This window comes from Capricornis sumatraensis, chromosome 9 (assembly GCF_032405125.1).
Source record: "Capricornis sumatraensis isolate serow.1 chromosome 9, serow.2, whole genome shotgun sequence".
Classification (NCBI taxonomy): Eukaryota; Metazoa; Chordata; class Mammalia; order Artiodactyla; family Bovidae; genus Capricornis; species Capricornis sumatraensis.
The window spans coordinates 7817748-7843375 of record NC_091077.1 but is presented as its reverse complement, the minus strand read 5'-3'; the positions used below and the strand labels follow the sequence as shown (position 1 = coordinate 7843375).

The window sequence follows — 25628 nt, the reverse complement described above, 5'->3', positions numbered from 1 at the left end:
CTTCTGAACCCAAGGACTGAACCCACGTCTCCTGCATCGCAGACGGATTCTTTACCACTGAGCCACCAGGGAAGCTCAAATACTGTGTAGCGTGAAGCAGTCCTTGGTTGGAAGGATCCACATTTCAGAACTTGTAGGTATGGAGGCGTAAATTCTGTGAAGATTTTTGATTGTGGAGCCTCTAACCCAGTGCTGTTCAAGAGGCTCAGGACCAGCTTTTCAGAAAAAGCTGGGACCACACGCGCCTTCTTCGGCCCCTTACAGAAAAGCCAAGGCACCATTACAAAACAGTTTTATTTGTTAAATTATCAAATGAGATTATCATACAAAAATAACTATATGGCTAGGCTAAGTGCATAAAGTGCTCAAGTTTTAAGAACCTGGGGGGTCGCTGCAGGTTCCCTGCCCCCCGGAACAAGGGACACAGGACGTGCTTCCTTCCCCATGGGGTGCAGGAATGTCCTTGCTTGGGGTGGGGACGCACTCTGCACGTGGACTCACAGCTCGGCGTGGCCCAAGGGGCTCCTGACCTCTTCCTGAGTTTCCCCGCCAGTGGCCTCCTTGGGATTAAAATACCACCGGCTGAGGGCCTCGGGGCCCTGGGCCTCTTCCCAGATCTCCTGGTTGATTAAGGCTGCCTCTTTACTTGCCTCGGCGGAAAGTTCCAGAACCTGGTCGACGCTCCTGCATCAACAAGAAGACGACGGAATCTTTTCACCACCCGTACCAGCTTGCCCAAGCGCCTATGAGGCTGCCACATGGGGAAGACAGGTTCAGAGTGACTTTCCTTGGGCTTGTGGGAAAGCATGGGTGAGTAAGATTTGTCTGAGCAGAACTCAAACAGCAAAGCCCCCAGAACAGGACTGGCCAGGTGTGAGGGAGAAGAGTCGTTTACTCGACAAATATTTAAGGAGTACCAACACCATCCTAAGGGCAGGAGGCAGAGCAGTGAATGGGGCACCGTCCCAGGGATCACACGACGTAAACAGAGGTGGGGAAGCCGGCATAAAACGTGCTTTCCCATTCGTGTGTTTTCCATTTTCTCCTGTGACCCTGGTGACCTAGAATCCTTTGGCCTGTCTCATTTCACCCCAGGCACACAGAGGGAGGTGATGCCATAGCAGGTGGTATTTGTCCTGAGGACCTTTCAAACTTTTCAGGCACCTCGGGAAGTACATTTGACATCATAAAGGAGAAGAAAACTAGATTCTCTTTTGGAAGAGGTGGAGGAAAGCCCCATGATTAGCAAAGTCCCATGGGTGGGGGCAGGCAGGCAGCTTTGTGGGACTGGCCATCGGCTGTATGGACCTGGGCCCTGGTTACACAAGGGTGCCTGTTCGCAAAAGCCATCGTTACCAACTGTGGCTTTTCTACATGTATTTAGACATTAATAAGAGGTTCCAAGATCTCTCAAACCCCCTATTCTGAAAAGCACATAAAGACCAATCCAAGGGTCCCTGATGTGCTATCTTACCCTGGGGAATGATTACCCCTTTCTATTTTGGCTGCTCAAGAACACACACAGGGGACTTCCCTGGTGGTCTAGTGGTTAAGACTTCACCTTCCAATGCAAGGGGTGTGGATTCAACCCCCGGTTGGGGTACTAAGATCCCACATGCCTCCGTGCCAAAAAACGGAAAAACATCAAACAGAAGCAATGTTGTAACAAATTCAATAAAGACCTTAAAACCATCCACATCCAACAACAAAAACAAAAAATTTCTTAGAAAAAGAACACACAGTGGGGTTTTCTTGGGTTGCAAGAATCTTGCTCTCTCCCTGCCTTGCTGGACCTTTGTACCCTTGGCCCCTGGAAATATCAGAGCTGCCCACCCTCCAGGGCACAGCACACCCTCCACAGGGCAGCTGCCAACAGCCCCTCTCTGCCCAAAGGGGAGGTGGCAGGGAGGGGTGCTATCTTTTTCTTAAAACTATTTTCTGCAGTACCTTCGGAGCTCCAGGTCCTTCTTCTGGATCACATCCCTGAGTTCCCTCAGCACATCAAAGACCTTCACACTGTCTTCTGAGCTGCCAATGCCAAGTTCTCCCAGCAGATGGCGTGTGGTCATCAATTCCCGCTGCAACTCGTCTGGAGGGAAAAAGCGTTCGCCAATGTAAAATCCCATGCATGGAGGAGCCTGGTGGGCTGCAGTCCATGGGGTCACTAAGAGTAGGACACGACTGAGTGACTTCACTTTCACTTTTCACTTTCATGCATTGGAAAGAGAAATGGCAACCCACTCCAGTGTTCTTGCCTGGAGAAACCCAGGGACGGGGGAGCCTCGTGGGCTGCCGTCTATGGGGTCGCAGAGTCGGACACGACTGAAGCGACTTAGCAGCAGCAGCAGCAGCAACCATGGTTGCAAGGCGCCCCAAGCAATGGACACACGAGCTTGGTGGCCAACTAGATTTTCCTCCTTTTGCTGGAATGCTGTCGTGTGATGCCAGAATCGTGAAAGGCTCGAAGGAAGGGCAGTGAAAGACGACGTTTGTGCACTGGCACTGCCTCTGGGCCCCTTTGCTGAGATCACAGGGGTCTGAGACGGCGGGTCAGGTGTGTCTGCCGTCCAGGAAGTTACGGAAACACACCTGAAAGGACATACTGGTGTCCTCTCTACAGAAACGAACGGGTAAGACAGAGAAGAGCTGGGCGAGAAGTAACTTAAGGACACACCCACGGTTTCGAGTCCCCGGTCCCACCACTTCTGCACTCCTCCCCACCCAGCCCCATGTGGAGAGCCGCCTGCAACAGCGCTGGGTCCCCACCTGCTCTAGCAAAAGCAGCATCTCTGAGTCTGGTACACATCCCAATACTACACGTCACAACTGTACGTTGCGACATTTGGGGACCCGTGTAAGGGTTCTTATAAACACACGTCTTCTTTGCTGAGAGACTCAGCTGTGTCCTCCCCAAAAGCCACGTTCAGGTCTTAATCTCAGGTACCTGTGAACGTGACCTAACTGGAAATGAGGTCTCCAGAGATGTAAATGAGTTAGAACGAGGCCATTAGAGAGGGGCCTAATCTAGCCACTGGTGCTCTTGTAAGAAGGGGAGAGTTTAGACAGGGAGTCTCAGAAACAAGGCCATGTGAAGACAAGACAGTGCCCCAACACTGTAATAAAAAACAAAAAGCAAAGCCAAAATAAACCTAATAACAATAGGGATTTCCCTGGCGGTCCAGAGGTTAGGAAACCGCCTGCCAACGCAAGGGGCAGGGGTTCCATCCTGGACCTCCAGTTGCCTCAGGGCAATTAAGCCATACGCCACAACTACTGAGGACCGTGCGCCTACAGCCCATGGTCAGAGAGAAGCCTGCACACAGAAGCGAGACAGCAGCCCCCGGCTCGCGACAACTAGAGAAAACCACGAAGACCCAGCGCAGCCAAAAAGAAAATAAATAATTAAATGCAAAATGAATAAAACAAAAGGAACAGCTGGGAAAAAGAGAGAGAGAGAGGCAGAGTTGGGAGAGATGCTCCAGCAGCCAACACCTGCCAGAACACTGAAGCCAGGACAGCGGCAGGGACACGCTCTCCACCAGAGATTCCAGAAGCATCCAGTCCCAATGTGGCCCCCTCAACTGGGAGGGCACACGATCTGTTGTTTTCAGCCACCCCGTTTGTGCTATTTCGTTACAAAAGCCCTAAGAAGCTCTAACCGTGCCCAAGCCCAACTCCTCCCAACTATCTAAGGAACTTATCAGGCGTGGAGACTGAGAGTTACAGATTAGAAACCTGGACATGGATGATGGTTCGACAAGGCTCATTTTTCAAGGTCCTGTGTCATACATATACTATTTCACACTGGAAAAGGCTTGATTTTACATCAGCTTCAAACAAAACACATTCAAGTGGCTCACGAGAGCTCAGCTTAGAAACTACCAAACTCTATGCCATGTGAACCAGCAATTTCACTCCTGGGCATTTATCTAGACAAAACTTTAACTCAGAAAGATACACGCACTCCTATCTTCATAGCAGCACTAGTCACAATAGCCAAGACACAGAAGCAACCTAAACGTCCACGAACAGATGAATGAATGAAGATGACGTGGTACATACATACAATGGAATACTGCTCAGTCAAAAAACAGAATGAAGCATGCCATTGCAGCAACATGGACGGACCTAGAGGTCATCACACTCAGTGCAGTAGCCGGACGAAGACATGTATCATACGTTACTCATTATATGTGGGAAGTAAAAAAAGAAATGGGTACAAATGAACTCATCTACAAAAGAGAAAACAGATTCACAGACACAGAGAACAGACTGTGGTTACCAAGCAGCAGTGGGCTGGGAGAGAGATGGAGTTAAGTTTGGGATTCAGTTCAGTTTAGTTGCTCAGCTGTGTCCAGATCTTTGCGAACCCATGGACTACAGCACGTCAGGCTTCCCTGTCCATCACCAACTCCCAGAACTTGCTCAAACTCATGTCCATGGAGTTGGTGATGCCATCCAACCATCTCATCCTCCTTCTCCTCCCGCCTTCAGTCTTTCCCAGCATCAGGGTCTTTTCCAATGAGTCAGTTCTTCTCATTAGGAGGCCAAAGTATTGGAGTTTCAGCTTCAGCATCAGTCCTTCCAATGAATAATCAGGACTGATTTCCTTTAGGATCGACTGGTTTGACCTCCTTGCAGTCAAGGGACTTTCAAGTCTTCTGCAACACCACAGTTCAAAAGCATCAATTCTTCAGTGCTCAACTTTCTTTACAGCCCAACTCTCACATCCATACATGACAACTGGAAAAACATAACTTTAACTAGATGGGCCTTTGTCAGCAAAGTAATGTCTCCGGCTTTTTAATATGCTGTGTAGGTTGGTCATAGCTTTTCTTCCAAGGAGCAAGGGTCTTTTAATTTCATGGCTGTAGTTACCATTTGCAGTATTTTGGAGCCCCCCCAAAATAAGGTCTCTCACTGTTTCTATTGTTTCTCCATCTATTTGCCATGAAATGATGAGAATGGATGCCATAATCGTAGGAATGTTGACCTTTAAGCCAACTTTTTCACTCTCCTCTTTCAGTTCTTCTTCACTTTCTGCCATAAGGGTGGTGTCACCTGTGTATTAGAGGTAACTGATATTTCTCCTGGCAATCTTGATTACAGCTTGTGCTTCATCCAGCCTGGTATTTCGCATGATGTACTGTGCATATGAGGCTTCCCTGGTGGCTCAGAGGTTAAAGCGTCTGCCTCTAATGCGGGAGACCTGGGTTCGATCCCTGGGTCGGGAAGATCCCCTGGAGAAGGAAATGGCAACCCACTCCAGGATTCTTGCCTGGAGAATCCCATGGACGGAGGAGCCTGGTGGGCTACAGTCCATGGGGTTGCAAAGAGTCGGACACGACTGAGCAACTTAACTTCTAACTTCACTGTGCATAGAAGTTAAATAAGCAGGGTAATAATATACAGCCTTGAGGTACTCTTTTTCCAACTTGGAACCAGTCTGTTGTTCCACGGCTGGTTCTAACTGTTGCTTCTTGACCTGCATATAGATTTCTCAGGAGGCAGGTCAGGTGGTCTGGTATTCCCATCTCTTGAAGAATTTTCCAATTTGTTGTGATCCACACAGTCAAAGGGTCTGGCATAGTCAATAAAGCAGAAGTAGATGTTTTTCTGGAACTCTTTTGCTTTTTTGATGATCAGACAGATGTTGGCAATTTGATCTCTGGCTCCTCTGTTTTTTCTAAATCCAGCTTGAACATCTGGAAATTCACGGCTTACATACTGTTGCAGCCTGGCTTGGAGAATTTTGAGTATTACTTTGCTAATGTGTGAGATGGGTGCAATTGTGCAATAGTTTGAACATTCTTTGGCACTGCCCTTCTTTGGGATTGGAATGAAAACTGACCGCTTCCAGTCCTGTGGCCACTGCTGAGTTTTCCAAATTTGTTGGCATTTGAGTGCAGCACTTTTACAATATCATCTTTTAGGATTTGAAATAACTCAACTAGAATTCCATCACTAGCTTTGTTCGTAGTGATGCTAAGGCCCACCTGACATTCCAGGATGTCTGGTTCTAGGTGAGTGATCACACTATCATGGTTATGTCAGTCATGAAGACCTTTTCTGTATAGTTCTTCTGTGTATTTTTTCCACCTCTTCTTAATATCTTCTGTTAGGTCCATACCTAACAGAAGTCCTTTATTGAGCCCATCTCTGCATGAAATGTTCCCTTGGTGTCTCTAATTTTCTTGAAGAGATCCCTAGTCTTTCCCATTCTGTTGTTTGCCTCTATTTCTTTGCACTGATCGCTGAGTAAGAAGTTTGGGATTAGTAGATGCAAAGTATACACAGAATGGTTAAACAGCATGGTCCTACTGTACAGCATGGGGAGGCATATGCAGTAGCCTGTCATTAGCCATAATGGCTGCTAAGTCCTGTCAGTCAGGTCTGACTCTGTGCGACCCCATAGACGGCAGCCCACCAGGCCCCTCTGTCCCTGGGATTCTCCAGGCAAGAACACTGGAGTGGGTTGCCGTTTTCTTCTCCATAGCCATAACGGAAGAGAACATAAAAAATGACAGTATATATACATATACGTAGAGCGAACTGGGCTCCCCTGGTGGCTCAGCAGTAAAGAACCTCTCTGCCAAAGCAGGAGACCTGGGTTCGATCCCTGGGTCGGGAAGATCTCCTGAAGGAAAAAATGGCAGCCCACTCCAGTACTCTTGCCCGGAGAATCCCATGGACAGAGGAGCCCGGTGGGCCACAGTCCATGGGGTCACAAAGAGTCAGACAGGACTGAGCACACACGCATGGCTCAATCACTTTGCTGTCCAGCAGAAATTAACACAACACTGTAATTCAATTATACGTAAACGAGGAAGGAAGGAAGGGAGACAGACAGAAAGTGAGAGAGGAAGGAAGGAAGGAGGCAAACTCTAGGGCAGCTGAAAACTTGCTTGAGAAAGAGACTTGCTCTAAAGAGAACCGTAGGGTCTTGGATGGTACTCTTCACACCTGTCAACTTCTTCAAGTGAAGTATTAGATGGGAACGCCCTACGGGAAAGGTACCATCTCCGCTCTGCTTAGAAGACAGGACAAGGTAGGGGGTGGTGGCCCTGTGGTTTCCCAGCTGCCAAAGCACCTTACTAGATCTGCCCAAGGCTGAGAGACGGCAGGCTCCCAGCATGCCTTTCAGGACAGGAGATCACTGAAGGGTCATCCTACAAACCTGGGTTCAAATCCTAATGCAGCTCTGACTCAGGACCTGACCCTAAACAAATACCAGCCTCGCCGGCCTCCTGCAACCTCTGCCATTTGCCGGGAGACATACAATCTACTTGCGAGGAGGCCTGTGACATGACACAGAGGGATAAAGGTACCCAGGACACAGGAGATGCCAACATGCACCAGTGGCTTGTCCTGCCCCTTGCCCAGCAGCCACCCCAGCTCTTACCTAAGAAGAGCTGCCTGTCTCCGTCCAGGTAGACCGATTTCACAGGCAGCTCGTGCCGTGTGGTGTCCAGGGCCATTGCGAATGTCTTGTACTGTTCCCGAAAGCGGCTGGCCACAGCCTCCAGGGGGCTCAGCATCTCAATCTGCAGGCAGGGAAGGAAGAGCCTGTGAGTCCAAGCCCTGCGCTCCCCTCCCTGCAAGCTCACCGGACGGCACGTGTGTGGGAAAGACTCAGCACTGTTCCGGGACTTCCCTGGGGGGTCCAGAGGTGAAGACTCCACACTTGGGAGTGCTTCCACTGCAGGGGATGCGGGTTCGATCCCTGCCTGGGGAGTCTCAGATCCCACGGGCTGCATAGCGTGGGCAAAAGTAAAAGAAAATAAAAATAAAGAAACCGATTGTTGCTGTTCAGTCGCTAAGCCGTGTACGACTCTTTGCAACCCCGTGGACCACAGCATGCCAGGCTCCTCTGCCCTCCACTATCTCCCAGAGTTTGATCAGTTTCATGTCCATTGAGTCAGTGATGTGGATACCGTCATTTAAGAAACTGGCAGCACCATTTAAAACATTTGATTAGACAAACCTTAATAAAAAAGACACAGCACCGGTCCTCCCAGGTCTCCCTGGGAAGCTTCCAAGGGTGTGGTGGGATCTCCTGAGTCCCAGCCGGCCAGTAGCAAGGTGGCCCAGGCCTCCTCACCAGGAACATGTGTTGGCCTTCCAGTATGTTCCAGGGCTGAGCCTTCGACTGGGATCATACTGGACCCAGGAAGGCTGGGCCCTCCTGCTTCAGAGCATGGAGTTGACAGGCCTCCACCCACCAAGGCCGTGCCCGCCAAGCCTTCCTTCCTCATACACGCTGTCTGGGGGTTGTAAGGATTCCTTTGTGTGATTCTCTTTTCTTTTTCTTCTACTGTGAGGTCCAGGAGGACAGAGACCCCGTTTTCAGCTTGGGGGGGCCACAGGGAACACTCACAAGCATGTGCTGGGTGTCACGGGCTGGACTTCTTCTCACAAACTCCTTGGTTGATACCCCAGCTCCCAGCACCTCAGAACGTGACCTGACTTGGAGACGTTACAGAGGTAATCCAGGTAAGGTGGGGTCATTAAGCTGGGCCCTGATCAGTATGACAGGTGTCCTCGTAAAAGGGGGCAATGTGGAGACTGACGCTCATGGGGAGACGACCAGCTGACAATGAGACACAGGGAGAAGATGGCCGCCGACAAGCCAAGGACAGAGCCTGGGACACTCCTTCCCTCGCGGCCCTTGGATGGAACTCACCCCGCTGACACCCTGACCTCGGATGCACATCCTCCAGAGTGAAGGGAGAATAAGTGTCAGTTGCTTAAGCTGCCACCGCTTCTGTGGTCCTTTGTTATGGTGGCCCCAGGACACACACCTACTGAGTGAGGAGCCCCATTTCCTGGTCGAGCCTTCCTAGGTTCCCAGGGTTCACCGTGACCTTCCTTGACATGGACATTCCTGTCCATTCAGCACCAAGCCTGGATCTCCCACCAGCACCCGGGCCCACCGGGGCTGGCCAGAACATGTCTCACTTTTTTTTTCGGCCACGCCCCATGGCATGTGGGACCTTAGTTTCCCAACCAGGGATGGAATGCGTGCCCTGTGCACTGGAAGGTGCAGTATTAACCAGTGGGCCGCTGGAGAAGCCTCCCAGGGCCCGTGTGTGTTAAGAGATAGGCCCATTTGCAGGTTGGTTCTGACATTACCGTCACATCCGCTGATAAACTGCCACACAGAAATACCCAGTGGTGTCAAAAGCCGAGCACAGAGTTGAAGCCAAATGAGGAGGGACACTCACGATAAAGGCTCTCTCCAACCCCCCCAAAGGACTGATGCTGCTGGGACATGAGGCTTGGAGGCCATGGTCACCCCTGACCTGTGCATCCAGGAAGTCCTCCAGCTCCTTCTTCTTCTGACAGAGGAGAAGCCTGCGCTTCAACTCATATGCTTTTTTCTGGAGTTTCTCCTTCTCTTTACACAATATTTCTAGGTTCTTTTCTGCCTGTTCTTCGAATGCAGACAGGCCATTCTCCATCTGGGAAATGCAAAACAAAAGTTCAGGCCAGAGGGGACCTTGCCTCCGTGGCTGACAGCAGCCACCCTTTCATCTGCGACGCACATGAAAAGAGGCTCCATCCTTACCTTCACGGTCAGCAGGGTCAGAAGGAGAGTCTGGGACTCCATCATTTCCATTGCTTGTGACACATCCTTCAGGAGAAGAAAAAGATACTCCTGGTTCCCCAAGAACTGGTGTAAATCCAGTTCTCTCCCCCTGGGAGAGAAGGCGCAGAACCCTAACCCATATGCACTATCTTCAAACTAGTAACCTGCCGCTTGCTGACTGTGTATCACCAGGCGGCCTCTGTTTTCTCACTTAGTCTTTGGGGCCTCTGTGAAAAGATGAGGGTTCTCTTTGGTCCCTTTCTGGCAGTTGGGTGGTCTAGTGCCAGCTGGAGGGCACCCACCAACCTGGCGACTCACCAGAACCAGGACTTGGGGATCCCCCACGGGCGAGACCACAGCCCAGCCACCCTCCCTGCCATGGTCGGGACCAGGCCTGTAAACCACCCTAGTGTCGCGCCAGAAAACCAGACCCCAATCTCGTTTTTCACATGGCCCTGAATTTGTATCTCCTCCCAGAGGTGTGTACTTGGGAAGATGAAACTCTGTAAATCCTCTAAGAACGTTGTGGGTTTTGTCCTGAAAGGCACAGCTGGCTTGTTCGCTCCTGGAGCACGGCATCGAGGGGCACCTGGCACACGCAGGAGCTGAATCAGGTTTAGTCAACCTGTGGTGGCGGCTGCCCTCTCATTTCAGACACTTACTGGGCTCTTTTCACTTGCGGCAGAAGAGGATGACAACTCGGCTTTCTGTGACAGTTTTTTTAACTGTGGAGTCTTTCGGATCACACTTTTATCTAAGATGAAGAAAAGTGTTATCCATAAAGGGAAAAGACACAGGCCACCCAATGTTCACTGCAGCACTATTTACAAGAGCCAAGACACGGAAGCACCTGAATGTCCATTGACATATGAATGGATGAAGAAGACGTAGTATATATCTGGGGCTTTCCTAGCAGCTGAGATGGTGAAAAACCTACCTGCAATGCAGGAGACGTGGGTGCGATTCCTGGGTTGGAAAGATCGCCTGGAGAAGGACATGGCAACCCACTCCAGATTTCCTGCCTGGAAAATCTCGTGGATGGAGGAGCTTGGTGGGCTACAGTCCACGGGGTCGCAAAGAGTCAGACGTGACTAAGCGACTAACATTTAGTATATATCTAGTATCTATACTATACTAGTATAACACATAGTATATATCTACAATGGGATATTATTAGGCCAAAAAAGAATGAAATGATTCTATCTGCAGCAACATGGATGGACCTAGAGATTATCATACTACACGAAGTCAAGACAGAGAAAGACAAATATCATATGATATCACTTAATGTGGAATCTAAAAAAAAAATGAACTTTTACACAAAATGGAAACAGACCCACTGACACAGAAAACAAACTTACCAAAGAGGAAAGGTGGGGGGGATAAATTAGGAGGTTGGAATTAATATATAAAACAGATACCCAATAAGGACCTACTGTACAGTAAGGGAACTATACTCAGTATTTTATAATAACATGTAAGGAAAAATAATCTGGAAAAGAATCTGCATAATCTTTATATATATATATATGAATCACTGTGTTATATATCTGAAACACACAACATTGTAAATCAACTATATGTTTAAAAAAAAAAGTATTTCTATGGTGAGAAGAGCAGATTTTGGAAGCCCTCAGGGATGCACTGCAACCCCCAGGGGGAGAATGGACCGGGACAGTGAACGACTTACCATGAATGGCAGAGAGATCCAGGTCAGACAAGGCAGTGTCATGCCCTTCCAGCAAGGTAGACTGCAGGTTGCCTTTGTCAACTCCACTGCCATCTATGGGACCCAAGGAGAATTCCCAGGAGTCAGCACAGTCAGCAAGATGTGGAAGCCAGGAAGCAAGGAACTTTTCTCTACAATACCACCTGCTTCCAAAAACTCAGTTTCTTGCAAAGAAGCAGTAGAGAAGGCTGAAAAACCTTTGGAAATTCCCACCCACCAACTTAAACATATTTTAAAGTAGAACTAGAAAAGAGAGGCATTCTTTACAACCCAAAGACACAAATAAGCCTTTCTGCTTAGTTTAAATAAAAGATGCTGTGTACATATGAACATACAAAACAGAAACAGACCTAGGACCTACCCTATAGCACAGAGAACTACACTCAATAGTTTGTAAAGACCTATAAAGGAAAAGAATCGGAAAAAGAGTGGACACAAATGTATATGTTTAATTAAATCACTGGGGTGTACAACTGAAACTCATACAACACTGTAAATCAATTATCCTTCAATAAAAATATAAAAATAGGGAATTCCCTGGCAGTCCGGTGGTGAGGAATCCACGCTCTCACTGCTAGGGCCCTGGGCTTGACCCCTGGTTGCAGAACCAAGATCCTGAAAGCTGTCTGGTACAGTCAAAAATGAAGAAAAAATAAACGTATAACTAAACAAACAAGGTGCTCTGCTGAGAGAATTCTCCAGACAACAGCACTGGAGTGGGTAGCCATTCCCTTCGCCAGGGGATCTTCCCAACCCAGGGATCAAACCTCGGTCTCCTGCACTGCAGGCAGATTCCTCACTGTCCGAGTCACGAGAGAAGGCCGCGAGTCTAACAGCATGCAATACACACGTTCTGCCCTCTGCTCTTGTTCTTTCTCTTGTAGCTTCATTTTTTAGCCTCTATTTAAAAATGTGAAATTACATCTTGTACTGTCTAAAATGGGCACTTGGTGAACTGCAGGTTTCAATTAAACAAGGCTTCCAGAAGGCTGCAGAATGAGCAAATAGTATGTAAAATACAGTCATGTTAGCAAGTAAACATTAAACTCTTCAATGAAGAGCTATGCAGTTGAGGAAACAAGAGTAAAGTGACAAAAAGCATAGATGGTGGTACCTTTTGTGTTCCAATTTTTAGAAAATGCTCATTAGATAAACAAAAATCTATCAGGAGCAGTTGGCTGCCTCCTAGGCGAGGAACGGGAACTAGAGGCAGGAGATGGTGACTTTCTGTTTCCACTGGTTGAACGTTCTGTCATCTGCATGTATAGCATTTCCATTAAGGAAAGGACTTTCCTATCAAGCCATACAATGGAACTCAAGCAGTCCCTATAAATTGTCATGGCTATGTTTAAATTATAATTCTGTCTTGGCACTACTGACATGGGGGGCGCAGATCATTCTTTTTCGTGGGGCCATCCGGTGCTCTGAGGGTGTCAATCCCTGGCCTCCACCCGCCAGCATCTCATACCACCCCCTGCAATAACCCCAGCTGAGAACCCTGGGTTATAAATGTGGCAGGCCCAGTTTTGACCCCTCTGACCATGCCAGCTTTCCCAGCTTCACACATGGCCCTCAACGCATCTGCATGAGAAAAGACTAAAAGGCTGGCTCCAGCTCCATGTGCCTGCTTCTCAGTCGTGCCTGGGTCAAGGAATAGAATAGTTTCTGACAAACAGCTAGAATAGGATCAGCAAGTTGTAGCCTGCAGGCCAAATCCGGCCCACCTCTTGTGTTTGTTAATAAAGTTTTATTAGGACACAGACATGCCTATTTGTGTACACATGGTCTGTGGCTGTTTTCACACTGCGAAAGGCAGAGTTAACTGTTCGGTAACAGAGGCTGTCTGGCCTGCAAAGTCTAAAATATTTACCACTGGCTCAGAAAAGTTTTGCTGACCCTTGATCTAAATAATAAAGCAAGAAATCTAAGTCGTAAAAGAACACATTTAGTTTTCTCCTATGGGACTGAAAGTTTATTGCCATTTTGAATGAGGGTTTGTGGGCCAAGAAAGTTTTGCTTTTTGCGAATTGCTCTTCTACAAGAGAAGAGCTGCCCACTACCACCGGTGAGGCAGGCACATGAGGAGTTGGGTGATGTGCTACTTTGGGGAGGAGCCTTCCCCAACTTCTTATGGGCACACTGACTAAGACTGAACAGCAAATACACCAATAATGACCCTCTGAATGGTAGGTCATGGATGAGCTTCTGCCCTCCTGGGCTACATTCCCCCTTTTCTCTGGTCACACAGCATGTGGGATCTTAGCTCCCTGACCAGTGATAAACCTCGTGCCCCATCCCCCCACCCCCGCCCCCGCCCCAGCCCGGCACTGGAAGCTCAGTCTTAACCACTGGACTGCTAAGGAAGTTCCCATTACCCATTTTTTAAATAACAAACACATGACACGTTTACAATCAGAAAATGTGAAAGTTTTTCGTATCACTCTGGAGAAAGCTTTTAGAAGATGATCCAACCCAAGACAGTGAGAGGCAGGAGGATGTGGCCTCATACCCTCTCTGAAAGTCCTGCTCTCAGAGCTCTGGTGGGAAATGGCCACGTGAGCAAGGGACTGGTGCCACAGGGGAGCACCATGGCGGCAATGTGGCTCTTCTCTGGGGCCACACAGGAAGGAATGGACCGGCCCCCTCATTCCTCTGCCATCCCCTTCAGCTCCTCATACATCCCAGATCAGTCTTTATGCTGAAACTCTCTGCTTAGTTCCTTTCCTTCACGCTCCCCATAAAGGGAAGGGAGTTTTAACCCAGTGTACTCAGAAACAAAATTCCCCACCATGCTCATCACCCTCTGAGCCTCGGAGCTCTTTCACACCCTCCCTGCATCTTTACCCACCTTTACTCTTTTGGAGCTGGCTGGATTTTGTTCCACCTTCAGGCGTCGTCCCACCGGCCTTTAATGCATCTGCTGCAGGAGCCTATTAGGGGAATATATGACCTTCAGGGGACAAGACACCTTCCTTCCTGCCGTCTGCAAAGCCTGCATCTGCTCTTACCTGGAGGCAAGAGGATAGACTCAAGGAGTTCCGACACTTAATTGCACATATACAGGATGAGGGCTTCCCAGGCGGTGCTAGTGGTAAAGAACCCGCCTGCCAGTGCAGGAGACGTAAGAGAAGTGGTTCATTCCCTGGGTGGGGAAGATCCCCTGGAGGAGGGCATGGCAACCCACTCCATTATTCTTGCCCGGAGGATCCCATGGGCAGAGGAGCCAGGCAGGCTACAGTCCATAGGGCCACAAAGAGTTGGACATGAGTGAAGCAACTTAGCATGCACGCCCGCACGTAGAGGATAAATGTTACTTTTTTCAAAAAGGATACCCTCATATCCATTGAACATAGGAAACTATCAAAAATTTGCTGGCGGTGATATCTGATGTAGCAGATTACAGATGACTGATTTTCTATATACTTTTTAGTACTGCCCAGTTTTACAGAGAGAACATATTAATTTGGTAGTCAAAGTAAACAAAGCTTCTGTACAGGTCTTACTCTTCAAAAATTATAAAAAAGGAAGCAACACTTGCAGCTGGCAAGCCGTCACAGTAATATAAAAGCAAAAAGAAAACCTTGTAAAGGGTGAAAATACATTAAAAAAAAAAAAAGAGTGACAATATTTTGATGTACAGACACCACTCCTATTCAGCCTCCCAACAGAGGTCTGAGAAAAAGAAATAAAAGGCAAGCAAGTCACAAAAGAAAAAAAGAAAACTCCCTTCTTGCAGATAGGATACTTCACATAGAAAATCCCCAAAGAGGTTTAGAAGCACTGCTGAAACTAGAAAGTAAGTTTAGCAAGTTTGCAGGATACAGGCCCAATATAAAAAGATACTTCTATCAGTGACCAACTTTGCGACCCCATGGACTATAGCCCACCAGGCTCCTCTGTCCACAGGATTATCCAGGCACGAATACTGAATGTGTTGCCATCTCCTCCTCCAGGGGATCTTCCTGAACCCAGGGATCAAGTCTGGGCTTCCTGCATTGCCGGTGGATTCTCATACCCCTAAGCCACCTAGGAAGCCCCCCAGTATGCTGGACACCTAAAACCAATACAATGTTATACATGAATTATTTAATTAAAAAAGTTAATAAAATCTCATCACAGAGAAAAAAAAGAAAGAAAAGACAATATCTTGTATAATAGCATTAAAAACCACCAGTATAAACCTTACCAAACATGGAGAAGATCTGTATGCTGAGAATTACAAAATACTGATGAAAAAAATCTAACAAAAACAAATAAATGGAGAGGAATACCATGTTCACGGATTGAAAGACTTGGGTGTTTTTAGGATGTTATTCTCCCTAAACTGAGGCACAGATTCAATACAATTAAAATTCCAGAAGTTTTGGTAGGAGATGGCAAGATAAGTCTGAAATTTGTACAGAAAGGCAAAGGAACTAGAAGTACCAGTTTTGGAAAAGAACGGGGGGAGAATTCACAGGACCCAACTTTAAGACTTACTACAAAACTATGTCATCTGCGTGGTGTATAAATGGCCAAAGGACAGACACAGAACAGTGGAAAAGAACAGTCTAGAAATGGTGTATACATGTAGAGTCAATTGCTTTGCAACAAAAGTGATGAGACAATACAATAAGGAAAGGAGAGTCATTTCAACAAATGGCGCTGGAATATGAGGACGTCTATACACTTAAAAATGAACTTGAATTCCATCATCAGTGCAGATACAAAAATTAATTCAAAATGGATCCCAGACCTAAACGTAAAACCTAGAACTATAAAACTCACTGGAGAAAACACGGGAGAAAATGTTTGTGATCTTGGCTGAAGCAAAGGTTTCTTAGATAAGATACCAAAAGCACATTCCATTAAAGCAGAAATTGATAAACTTCATCGAAAGTGAGAACTTCTGCTGTTCATAAGACACTTAAGAGAACAGAAAGCCAAGTCACACACTGGAAAAAAATATTTGCAAATCACCACAAAGGGTTGGTATGGAGGACATAGAAAGAGCTCTCACAACTCAAGGATGAGAAAAAAAAAAAAACCTAATTTTTTTAAATGGGCAAAAGATTTGAATGGACACATCACTAAAGATATAGGAATGGTCAATAAGTACAAGATGCTCAGTAGCTTGAGTTGTTATGAAACCACAGTGAGATACCCCTTCACACCCACTAGGATGGTGTCATCTTAAAAGTAATGACTCTCCTCTGTGGCTGCAGCCTCTCTGGATAAGTCGGGCAGTTTCTTACAAAGTCAAACATACAATCCCCTTATAATTCTCCCCTCTTGGGAGAAATGCAAACACATCCATGCAGAATCCTGAACAGCAATGTTTAAGGTGGCTTTATTCATAATTGTCAAAAACGGGAAACAAACCCAATGTCCTTTGCCAGGGAATGGCTGAGCACACTGTGGTCCACCCATGCAGTGGAATGTCCATCACCCAGCACAGGAGCCCGCACTAACTGTCCAGTGGCAGCCAGTCTCCAAGAGGCTGCAACCTGGATGGTGCCTTTTAAAAGGTCTTCTCAAAAAGCTGAGCTACAGGGACAGAAAACAAATCGTGGTTGCCTGGGATGGGGAAGGGCCGGTTGCACCAGAGCACAAAGGGCCTCGGGGGTGACAGACTTCTCCATCTTGACTGTGGTGGGTTTGTGACTGGATGCACTGGTCAAAACTCACAGAACTGTGCACTGAAAAGAGTGATGCTTCCTTTATGGAAACTACACCTTAATTTAAAAGATGAAGAAAAAGAAAATGGAGAAGCTCTTAAAAATCAAAAATACTATATAAGCATGTAGACACATGGGGGTGCTGTAACCAAGCTGTCCAGGGAATTTTAAAATTATGAAGTGTGGACTGTTAGCCTTTGTTGAAAATTACTTCCATAATATAAACCACAGACTCTGGGTCCAGATGCGTCATTTTAGGTTCCTCAGCTGTAAACACGCCACACTCCAGTGCGAGATGCTGACGACAGGGAGGACAGGTATGTGATGGGGTGGGGTGGGGGTGATGGATGGGCAAGCTCTGTACTTTCCACTCAGTTTTGCTTTGAAACTCAAACTGCTGTAAAAAAATTAAGTCCATAAAAAAGAAAAAATCAGTCCAAGAAGCGTATCAGTTGGCACAAAGGTATCCTCTTCCTTCAAGCCAGGTCTTAAATCACATTAATTAAGAAAGAACCTGCCATTCACCCTACCAGAATAAAAGAAAGGCAGTAGAAATAAATATTTAGCTAAACTTTACCAAATCTTACGAGTTTTTTCCAAATCATAAACAAAGATTTGGAAAATGGGGTAACACAAACTTTACACACACTGGCTGTCCAGACACACCGAAACAAAGTGTCATTGGTAATCTAAAGACTGGTTTCATTAAACATCACACAAGCAGCTTCTCCAACTATTAAATGATTTCTGCTGTCATTTTCGATGGCTTCATCATTCGCGTGGTGTAAGTCACTAAGCCCTTCCTGTAACACTGGGCGATTCAGGCACGTCATTTTTCCCCACAGTCTTTCTCTCACGCCCTACAGGTATTTTTTATGACACCAGCCAAGGCCAGAGAACTGTGTGCCAGGCATTAGAAGGCACGGCTTCGGGACAGAATCCAGAAAGGAATTACTGTGTTGAGAGACAGGAACAACTTTATGATTCACTAGAGCTCATGGCTTTGCAAAAGGGATTCTCAAAGTGATCAGCCACCCACAACAGAGATCCATGCGTTGGCACGAAGGGCGTGACAGTCCCAAAGCCAAACTGGGCCAAACCTCCGAAATGTTTCCTTTAGGACCAGGCTGTGTCTGGCTGGTGCAACTTGTCTGAGGACTCCAAGTTCAGAACTGTTTCAAATGTACATTATACATTACCTTTCTGGGGGCTTTCTTTTCATACTGCAAGTACCGCGACTCGACTATTCTTCCACCTGTAAGGGACACACAGTTGGTTTATACTAAGACTACAGCATGGAGTGTTAAGGATCCACCAGGTACGGATGCCCACATCCCACCCCGAAAGCGGGGCACTATCAGCCCTCCCTGTTCAGCCTTGAGCATGTATGAGACATCTATTGTATGCAAGAACAGGTATGAGATACCTCCTGCATATAATGGCTTCCCAGGTGATTCAGCTGTAAAGAATCTGCCTGCCAATGCAGGAGGCGCAGGAAATGGGGATTTAATCCCTGGGTCAGGAAGATCCCCTAGAGAAGGGAACCCACTCCAGTAATCTCGCCTAGGAAACCCCATGGACAGAGGAGCCTGGCAGGCTAGCCCAAAGGGCCACAAAGAGTACCCCCCCACATACACACACACACTGTACCCAACACACACACATACTGTACCCAACACACACACTGTATTCAACACACACACACACACACTGTACCCAACACACACACACTGTACCCAACACACACACACACACAGAGTACCCAACACACACACACTGTACCCAACACACACTGTACCCAACACACACACACACACACACACACACACACACACTGTACCCGAGTGCTTGAACTAGAGAAGAGCCCATGCAGCAGCGAAGATGGAGCACAGCCAAAAATGAATAGGTAAATACAACTATTTTTAAAGAAAACGAAGAGCATGAATACGTGCCAACAGTCAGAACAGAAAGTGGACTCGGGGTGGGGCAGGGAATGGAAGAAAGAGCTTCCAAGCCGGCCACCTGGGAATTCCCTGGCAGTGCAGTAGTCAGGACTCCAGGTTCAATCCCTGCTTGGGGAAACTGAGATCCTGCAAATCCTGCCGCTTGGCCAGAAAAAGAAAAGAGGCAAAGATGGCCACCTGTTCACCTTCTCCTCCCGCCCCAACTTGCTCTGTGTGCTGTGGCGCCAACTGCCCTTCTCCCACCCAGGCCCGCCTATGACCCAACCATGGTACTGCCTTTTACAACCCCCAGACCCACTGCTACCTCAGGACTGCTCCCCTGAGACTCACTCAGCACCAATCCCCCTCTGGAACACAGCCATATCCCTTGGTGAAAGTCCAGCCCCAGGCCCCCTTCCACACCCGATCCCAGGATGCTGGAAGCAGAGGGAAGAAGCCCATGTGTCCCCTCCACCCTCCAGGGGCTCTCACTGCACACCCAGCGCTCACCCCCAGTCCTCTGCTCTGACCCTCCACCTCCTACCCCAGGCCATCCCTCCAGCCAGCTGGTGATACCTTGCCTACTTCACTGGGAAAACAGCAGCAGTCCCAGGAGGTCCTCCCATCTGGGCCTCTAGCTGCCTCCCAACCTCAGGGCCATAACCTGGGCTCCCCCATGTGATGGGAATTCCGTGCTTGGGGGTAAAACGAACCTCCAGCTCTGGGGACTGGGGCGTAGCCCTTACCCAGTTAGGCAACTGTCCTGGCAAACCTAGTCCCCCAGCCCAACCCTATACTGCCCCATTTCCCCTCCCCAGGGGTCACACTGTTCATTCTCTCTCCACTCCAACCCCCGCCCCCTCCCACTTCTCTGCTCCCCTTTACTGTGCCGGCTCCTGCTCTCCTCCCCGCTTTCCTGGAATCCCCCCGCTCCCCAGTCTGGCCCTCACAATCACGAGGCCACTGAAGAAATTCCTTCCTGCCAGCCCCCTGAGATGCCCCAGCTCCGAGCCCAGCGCTCCTCCTGAGGCAGCAGCAGTGGGCAGCACACCGGCCGCACCCTTCTCTCTGAAGCACTGTGTCCCCAGGCTCACCGCCCTGCGGCAGCTACAGCAGGCTGTCTTGTGGGTCCAAGAGCTGTTGAAGGCTGAGTGCCTCCAGGCCCCTTGCAGGTCCCGTGTCCCCTGTTCCTCAAGCTAGCAGGCGTGCCCCAGGCAGGGAAGAGCTGTGCCTGCAGGGAGAGCGGGCTCACTCAGACAGTCAGGCAGGAGGCACCGAGGATCCAGGTCAGAGCAGGCAGCGTCCAGGGTAGAGAATCAAGCCACACCTGGGATCTGCTGCCTGGGGTCCAGCAAGGGACTGGGGTGAAGCACACTCCACTTCCAGGTGGAGGAGACCATAACGCGCTGGGTCTAATACCATCAGCAAAGGAGTTGACCCACCTAGGAAGGAGATTCTGGGTTCCCTGCACAATTCAAACGCAGTTTCAAGTTGCTGGAAAACTAGAATGCACCTGCTTGTTCTCAACAGCAGTGGGTTTTCCAAAGAAGCAATGTTACAAGGGGATATAATTTGTGTCCAAGAACTAGACCATGTGTAAATAGGACAGATATCACAGAGCAGATGATATAAACCTCCAGTCACTGGGGAACTAGGATTCTGCTCCAAATTCTGAGAGCCACACTGATGCAGGGCATAAAAATACTTCAGCGTAAAAGAGGCTTGAGCTGCAACGTGGGAGAACCTTGGGTCTACCACCCAAACTGGGTACCGCCAAGAGTCAAGGAGGGCTGTTGACGGCGACCCCAGACACACAGGTGGACATCAGACAGGTGGGTACCCCCGAGAGACTGACACACTTATTCAGAAACAAACTTTGACGTTTTATAACAAATTCAGCTCAGACTCTCCTCACCCACTCTTACAAGTGGGTGTGTCCTGGCACAACCAGAGACCCCCATGGCCAGATAGGCCCACGGCCCTAAACAAACCCCCCCCAGTCCTGCTACACCCTTGGCTGCAGGGCTGGGTGACCAAACTCAGGGTCCCCAAAGGTGTGACTAGAAACAAGGAAAGCCCCAGCTCTCCTGCTCTGACCCGTTTTTTCCTTTTTCCCCAGAAGCACTTACTAGCGGCGGGGAACGGGGTAATCACTTTTTCTTTTTTCTGGCCGAGCCAGCAACATGTAGGATCTTAGTTCCCTGATCAGTGCCCACTGCACTGGAAGTTCCACAGAAGTCCCCAAATCACTTAATTGCAGTGGATTCCGTTTCAAAAGATAGACTCTCCAATGTTACTCACCTTGTGTTCTTCCTTTGCTCCTAGCACCCCTAGCAGTACTGGGGCCCACTGCAGGCGGCTTCCTAAAAGAGAGAAACGGGGCGGGGGGGGGGGTCTTGTTAATGCAGGTGGATTAAAAGCTCTGGGAAGCCACCCAGGAGGCTGGGCTTCCTTGGGACAGCCTTGTCCCAGCACCCACCCCCCTTGCCCATCTCTGCAAGGTGGGGCCACCTCCATGGGACAAGGGACACTGAGTCCCAGCCTTGTCACCTGGGGAAAACACCCGAGAAGAGCAAGCTTTTTGTTGGCTGTGCCATGTGGCATGCGGGACCTTAGTCCCCCCACCAGGGATTGAACCCAAGCCCCCCATGACGCAAGTGCAGAGTTTTAACTGCTGGACCGCCAGGGAAGGCCCAAGATCGAGCATTTTTGTCGAGTCTGAACGATCTCAACTTCATTAATCCATCGGGCGTTTGTGTGCCAACTGTATACCACTGAGGACACATGGTGAACACTAGTCTAGATGTCTTCTCTGAGAGGGATAACCAGCAGTTTCCTATCAGGCAAGTGTGAAGAGGGAACGCCCAAGGCAGGGAAAGGGGTGGGGGTTGGGGGTGAGAGACAAGCACCATTAACTCATATACGTGAGGAAGGACATTCCCAGCAACCATCAGGGTCAAGGGCACAGAGAATGATGCGGAAACTGGAATCCATGAGCCCACGTCTCAGGAGTAAAGAATCCACCTGCCAATGGAGGAAACGTGGGATTGATCCCCAAGTCGGGAAGACCCTCTGGAGGAGGAAATGGCAACCCACTCCAGTATTCTTGCCTGGGAAAATCTCATGGACGGGAGGCCTGCAGTCGTAAAAGAGTTGGACACAGCTTAGCAACTAAACAGTAAGAGCCCTATGGCTTAGCTGGAGAAGGCAATTTGAGGAGGGGGTGAGGGATGGGAAAACACTGAGTCCCAGGAGCCAGGCGGGCAGGAGGCACTTGATAAAGAGTCAGACGAGTAACTCAGGAGTGCTCACAGACTCCTAGGAGACGTTTGGCAGTGTCTGAACCCCCGTGATGGTCACAACAGAGGGGACTGCTATCGGCCTAGTGGGCGAGACCAGTGCTCAGCACCCTGCAACACACAGGACGGCGCACATCACAGAGATGACCCCGCTCCGGATGTCAACACTGCCAAGGCTGGGGGACCCCTGATGCGGTGAACGAGTGACCGGCAGCGTGGGAGGCGAGGCTGCTGCAAAACGCCCGTCAGAAAATGACAAACCCTGATGGGTTAGGGCGAGAAGGAATACATGTTTGCGTATGGCTAGGCCCTTTGCTGTTCACCTGAAACCATCGCAACACTGTTACTCGGCTACACCCCAAAGACAAAATTTTAAATAAAAAATGAACCCTGAATATTATTCACCCCTGAAAAGGAATGAAGTGCTGGTACGTGTTCAAACAAATAAGTCTCAAAAATGTTGTCCTGAGTCAAAGCAGCCAGGCACTTAATGTCATGTGCCGTGTGATTCCACTGATAGGAAATATCCAAGAGGCTAATCCATAGAGAAGGAAAGCAGAGCGCTCAGGAGAGGATACACATATGTAATCGTGACTGATTTGAGTTGACGTATGGCAGAGACCACTACAGTGGGAGGCCAGGCAGGGGTCTGGCCGCTGTCAATCCCAACGTCACAAGACAGGCTCCACTGGCGACAGCGGTGCTGGGCCCCTTGCTCAGCTCAGTGTAGCCACCTTCCGTGTTATGGGTTCTGATCCAAGGTGAGACCCAAGCCAGGGCTGGGGGTGCCTCCAAGCCACAGTGGGGAGAGGCAACTTAAATTCTGGCTGGGCGCCAGGTGCTCTGCTCCTTCATGGAATGTTCCCAACCCCGCAGACACCTAACTGTTGGCCTGCTTTCTCTTTGTTTTCCAGACAAGGACCTGGGATTTATACAGGTCACCCCTAGGGAGTCTCAGAGCTAGAAAGGGACAGAGTAAAGACTCCCTCTGGGCTACTCAGGTGGTGTGCTAGTGGTAAAGAGCCTGCCTGTTAATGCAGGAGGTAAAAGAGACGAGGGCTCGATCCCTGGGGTTGGGAAGATCCCCTGGAGGAGGGCATGGCAACCCACTCCAGTATTCCTGCCTGGAGAATCCCATGGACAGAAGAGCCTGGCGGGCTAGTCCACAGAGCCTCAAAGAGTCAGACATGACTGCAGAGACTTAGACAGACAGAGACACACACACACACGGATTCCCTCTGGGGTCTGCACCAGGGCTCTGGAGACAAAGCAAAGGGACTTAGGCCAAACCTGCAGGAACCTGGAGGGTTGGGGAAAGGGTGGCACTACACCTGCGCCCAGCCTCAAGCACTTCAGAGAGGATAATGTCAATCTCACAGTTAGGACAAGGGGCTGTGGAATAAACACAAGTGACTTCAGGCGGCCCACTAAATTTTCATGCACATAGGCACAATAAACCTTGGTGGAATACACAAAGCCTTGTGAGACATGGAGTATTTCCTGTCATATCAATAAACAAAAACATCCCAGTCATCAATGATTCCAGCCCTCCAGGGCACACAGGAAGGAGACAAATACCTAGGCAACGCAGCAGCCATTAGGCCACAGCCACTCCACATGGGGAGCCCTGAAGAACTCAGTGCAGGATGCTGGCCCTAGATAGTTGAGATGAATATGAAAGGAATGATTTCAGTGAGCCCAGAATCTTGCATCTTTCCCTACATATAAAAGCGCTAGATTCCTTAATTTGAGACACCTGGTTTTCTTTAATTCACAATAATCTCTTGACATTCAGGCTATCTGCCCTTTGCTACCTACCAACTGTTGAGTCCTTCCCCCAGGCCACAGGTTGGAGGCTTTGCACCAAGGCCATAGACACGAAGCTTAGAACCAAGGTCACCTCTGAAATTGACTGAGCCCTTTTGTAACCATTGCTAAAAGCCCACCCGCCATGATCATCACCAGCAGGCTTCCAGACCCCAAATTAGGCAAAAACACCCAAAGCTGTACTCACCCTAAGGTGCCCTAGCCAATCACCTAACGCCAACCTTCCAGCAGGAATTTTCTTGGTCTTAAGGCTATAAAACTTGGCTATTAATCCATGAAACCTGTCAACCCACTTGCTGCATTTGCAGTGCCCTCATTATCTCTGCTCTTTGCTCTTAATAAACTCACTGCCTTCTAAAATGCTGTCTGGAAATTCTTTTCCAACTCGAACTCAGACTGCCTCAACACAAATTTTCATCTAACTTGACTCCTCCCTGTCCCTTCAGAGCAGTTTTCTCACGGTTAGTTGAGATGCTGTCTCCCAGGCTTAAGTCCTAAAAATTTCCGCTGAATAAAACGTAACTCTCAACTTTCAGGTTGTGACTATTTTTTAATTTGACACCCGGAATCACACTTGGCAAGGGGTAAGTATTCCACACGTGTCTCTTGCTGTGTGAGCCTGGGCAAATGTTCTTTCCTCCCTATGCTTCCATCATCTCATTTGTAAATGAGGAACACAGGATAAAAAAATAATGTAGATGAAAGGAGATATTTCAGCGGTTTAACAGCTGTCCACTACAAAAAAGATTAAATGGAAGAACCACGGGATCACCTTCAGTGGCGAGGCACGGCTCTAAACGCTTTTAAACCTCACACTAGGAGGCGGCGTGATCAGCCAGGTTTCTCCAGGGAGGAAAGCGAGGCAGAGAGAGGTTAAGTCGCCCGCCGGAGACACCCCGGAAGGAAACTTCTGACCAGGGCCTCGAACTCGTCCTCGGGTCCCGCGCCCACGCTCCCCAGCGTGCGCAAGGCCTCGTCCCACCTCCCAGAACCCGCGCATCTCGGTGGTTCTTGGGGAGGGGCTCAGATTCGAACTCACCCCGAGGACCTTTACCTCCCCAGCTCTGCGGCCCCTCTGTCCCCGGCCCTCGACTACAGCCCTCCAGCTGACACCCACAAACCCAGGCCCGCAGCGCCACAACTTACCCAGCGCCCCGCCCCGACGAGTCCGCCATCTTCCCGCCTTCAACTCAAAGGCCTGCCTCTTTTTTAAGTCGAACCCCCCCGCCCTCTCCCGGACCAGGCCATATCGCGACTCCGCAAGAGGGATGACCGTGAGTAGAGCGGTCGCCTCCTGCGCGCGCGTCTCTCTGGCCTCCCCTCACACTTGGTCTCGCTCACCAGCGGCAGGGGGCGGGGGCACGGGCAAGAAGTCGGAAGCGAGGGGCGGAGACTCGCGGCCCTCCGCCCCCCGGCGCTTTGCGTCACGCCCCCCGGCGCTTTGCGTCACGCCCCCCCGGGCCCGCCTCTCCGGAACCCGGAAGCCCGAGCGCGCGGGGGAGCGGCGGGCGCGGCGGGGCGGAGCGGAGCGGCCAGTCTCGCAGCGGGCTGGCGGCCGGGCGGGGACCTGGCCGGGGACCGGCG

At 49.3% G+C, this 25628-nt stretch overlaps 1 protein-coding gene across 2 annotated transcripts; it reads right to left on the bottom strand.

The window, feature by feature from the left end:
• Nucleotides 1-356: 356 nt before the first annotated feature.
• HAUS8 (HAUS augmin like complex subunit 8) lies at nucleotides 357-25245 on the bottom strand. 2 transcript variants are annotated; one of them, XM_068980051.1, is made up of 12 exons: nucleotides 25191-25229; nucleotides 23796-23872; nucleotides 21220-21281; nucleotides 18175-18230; nucleotides 14167-14248; nucleotides 11280-11372; nucleotides 10252-10343; nucleotides 9569-9634; nucleotides 9303-9461; nucleotides 7403-7544; nucleotides 1948-2089; nucleotides 357-684 (listed from the first exon to the last, which is right to left on the bottom strand). In XM_068980051.1, exons 2-12 carry the CDS (start codon nucleotides 23834-23836, stop codon nucleotides 498-500), a joined length of 1122 nt encoding a protein of 373 aa, XP_068836152.1. In that variant the 5' UTR covers nucleotides 23837-23872; nucleotides 25191-25229; the 3' UTR covers nucleotides 357-497. The 2 variants fall into 2 exon arrangements, with proteins under 2 accessions (XP_068836152.1, XP_068836153.1); XM_068980052.1 differs by lacking the exon at nucleotides 23796-23872 and having other exon boundaries at nucleotides 25191-25245.
• Nucleotides 25246-25628: the final 383 nt, after the last annotated feature.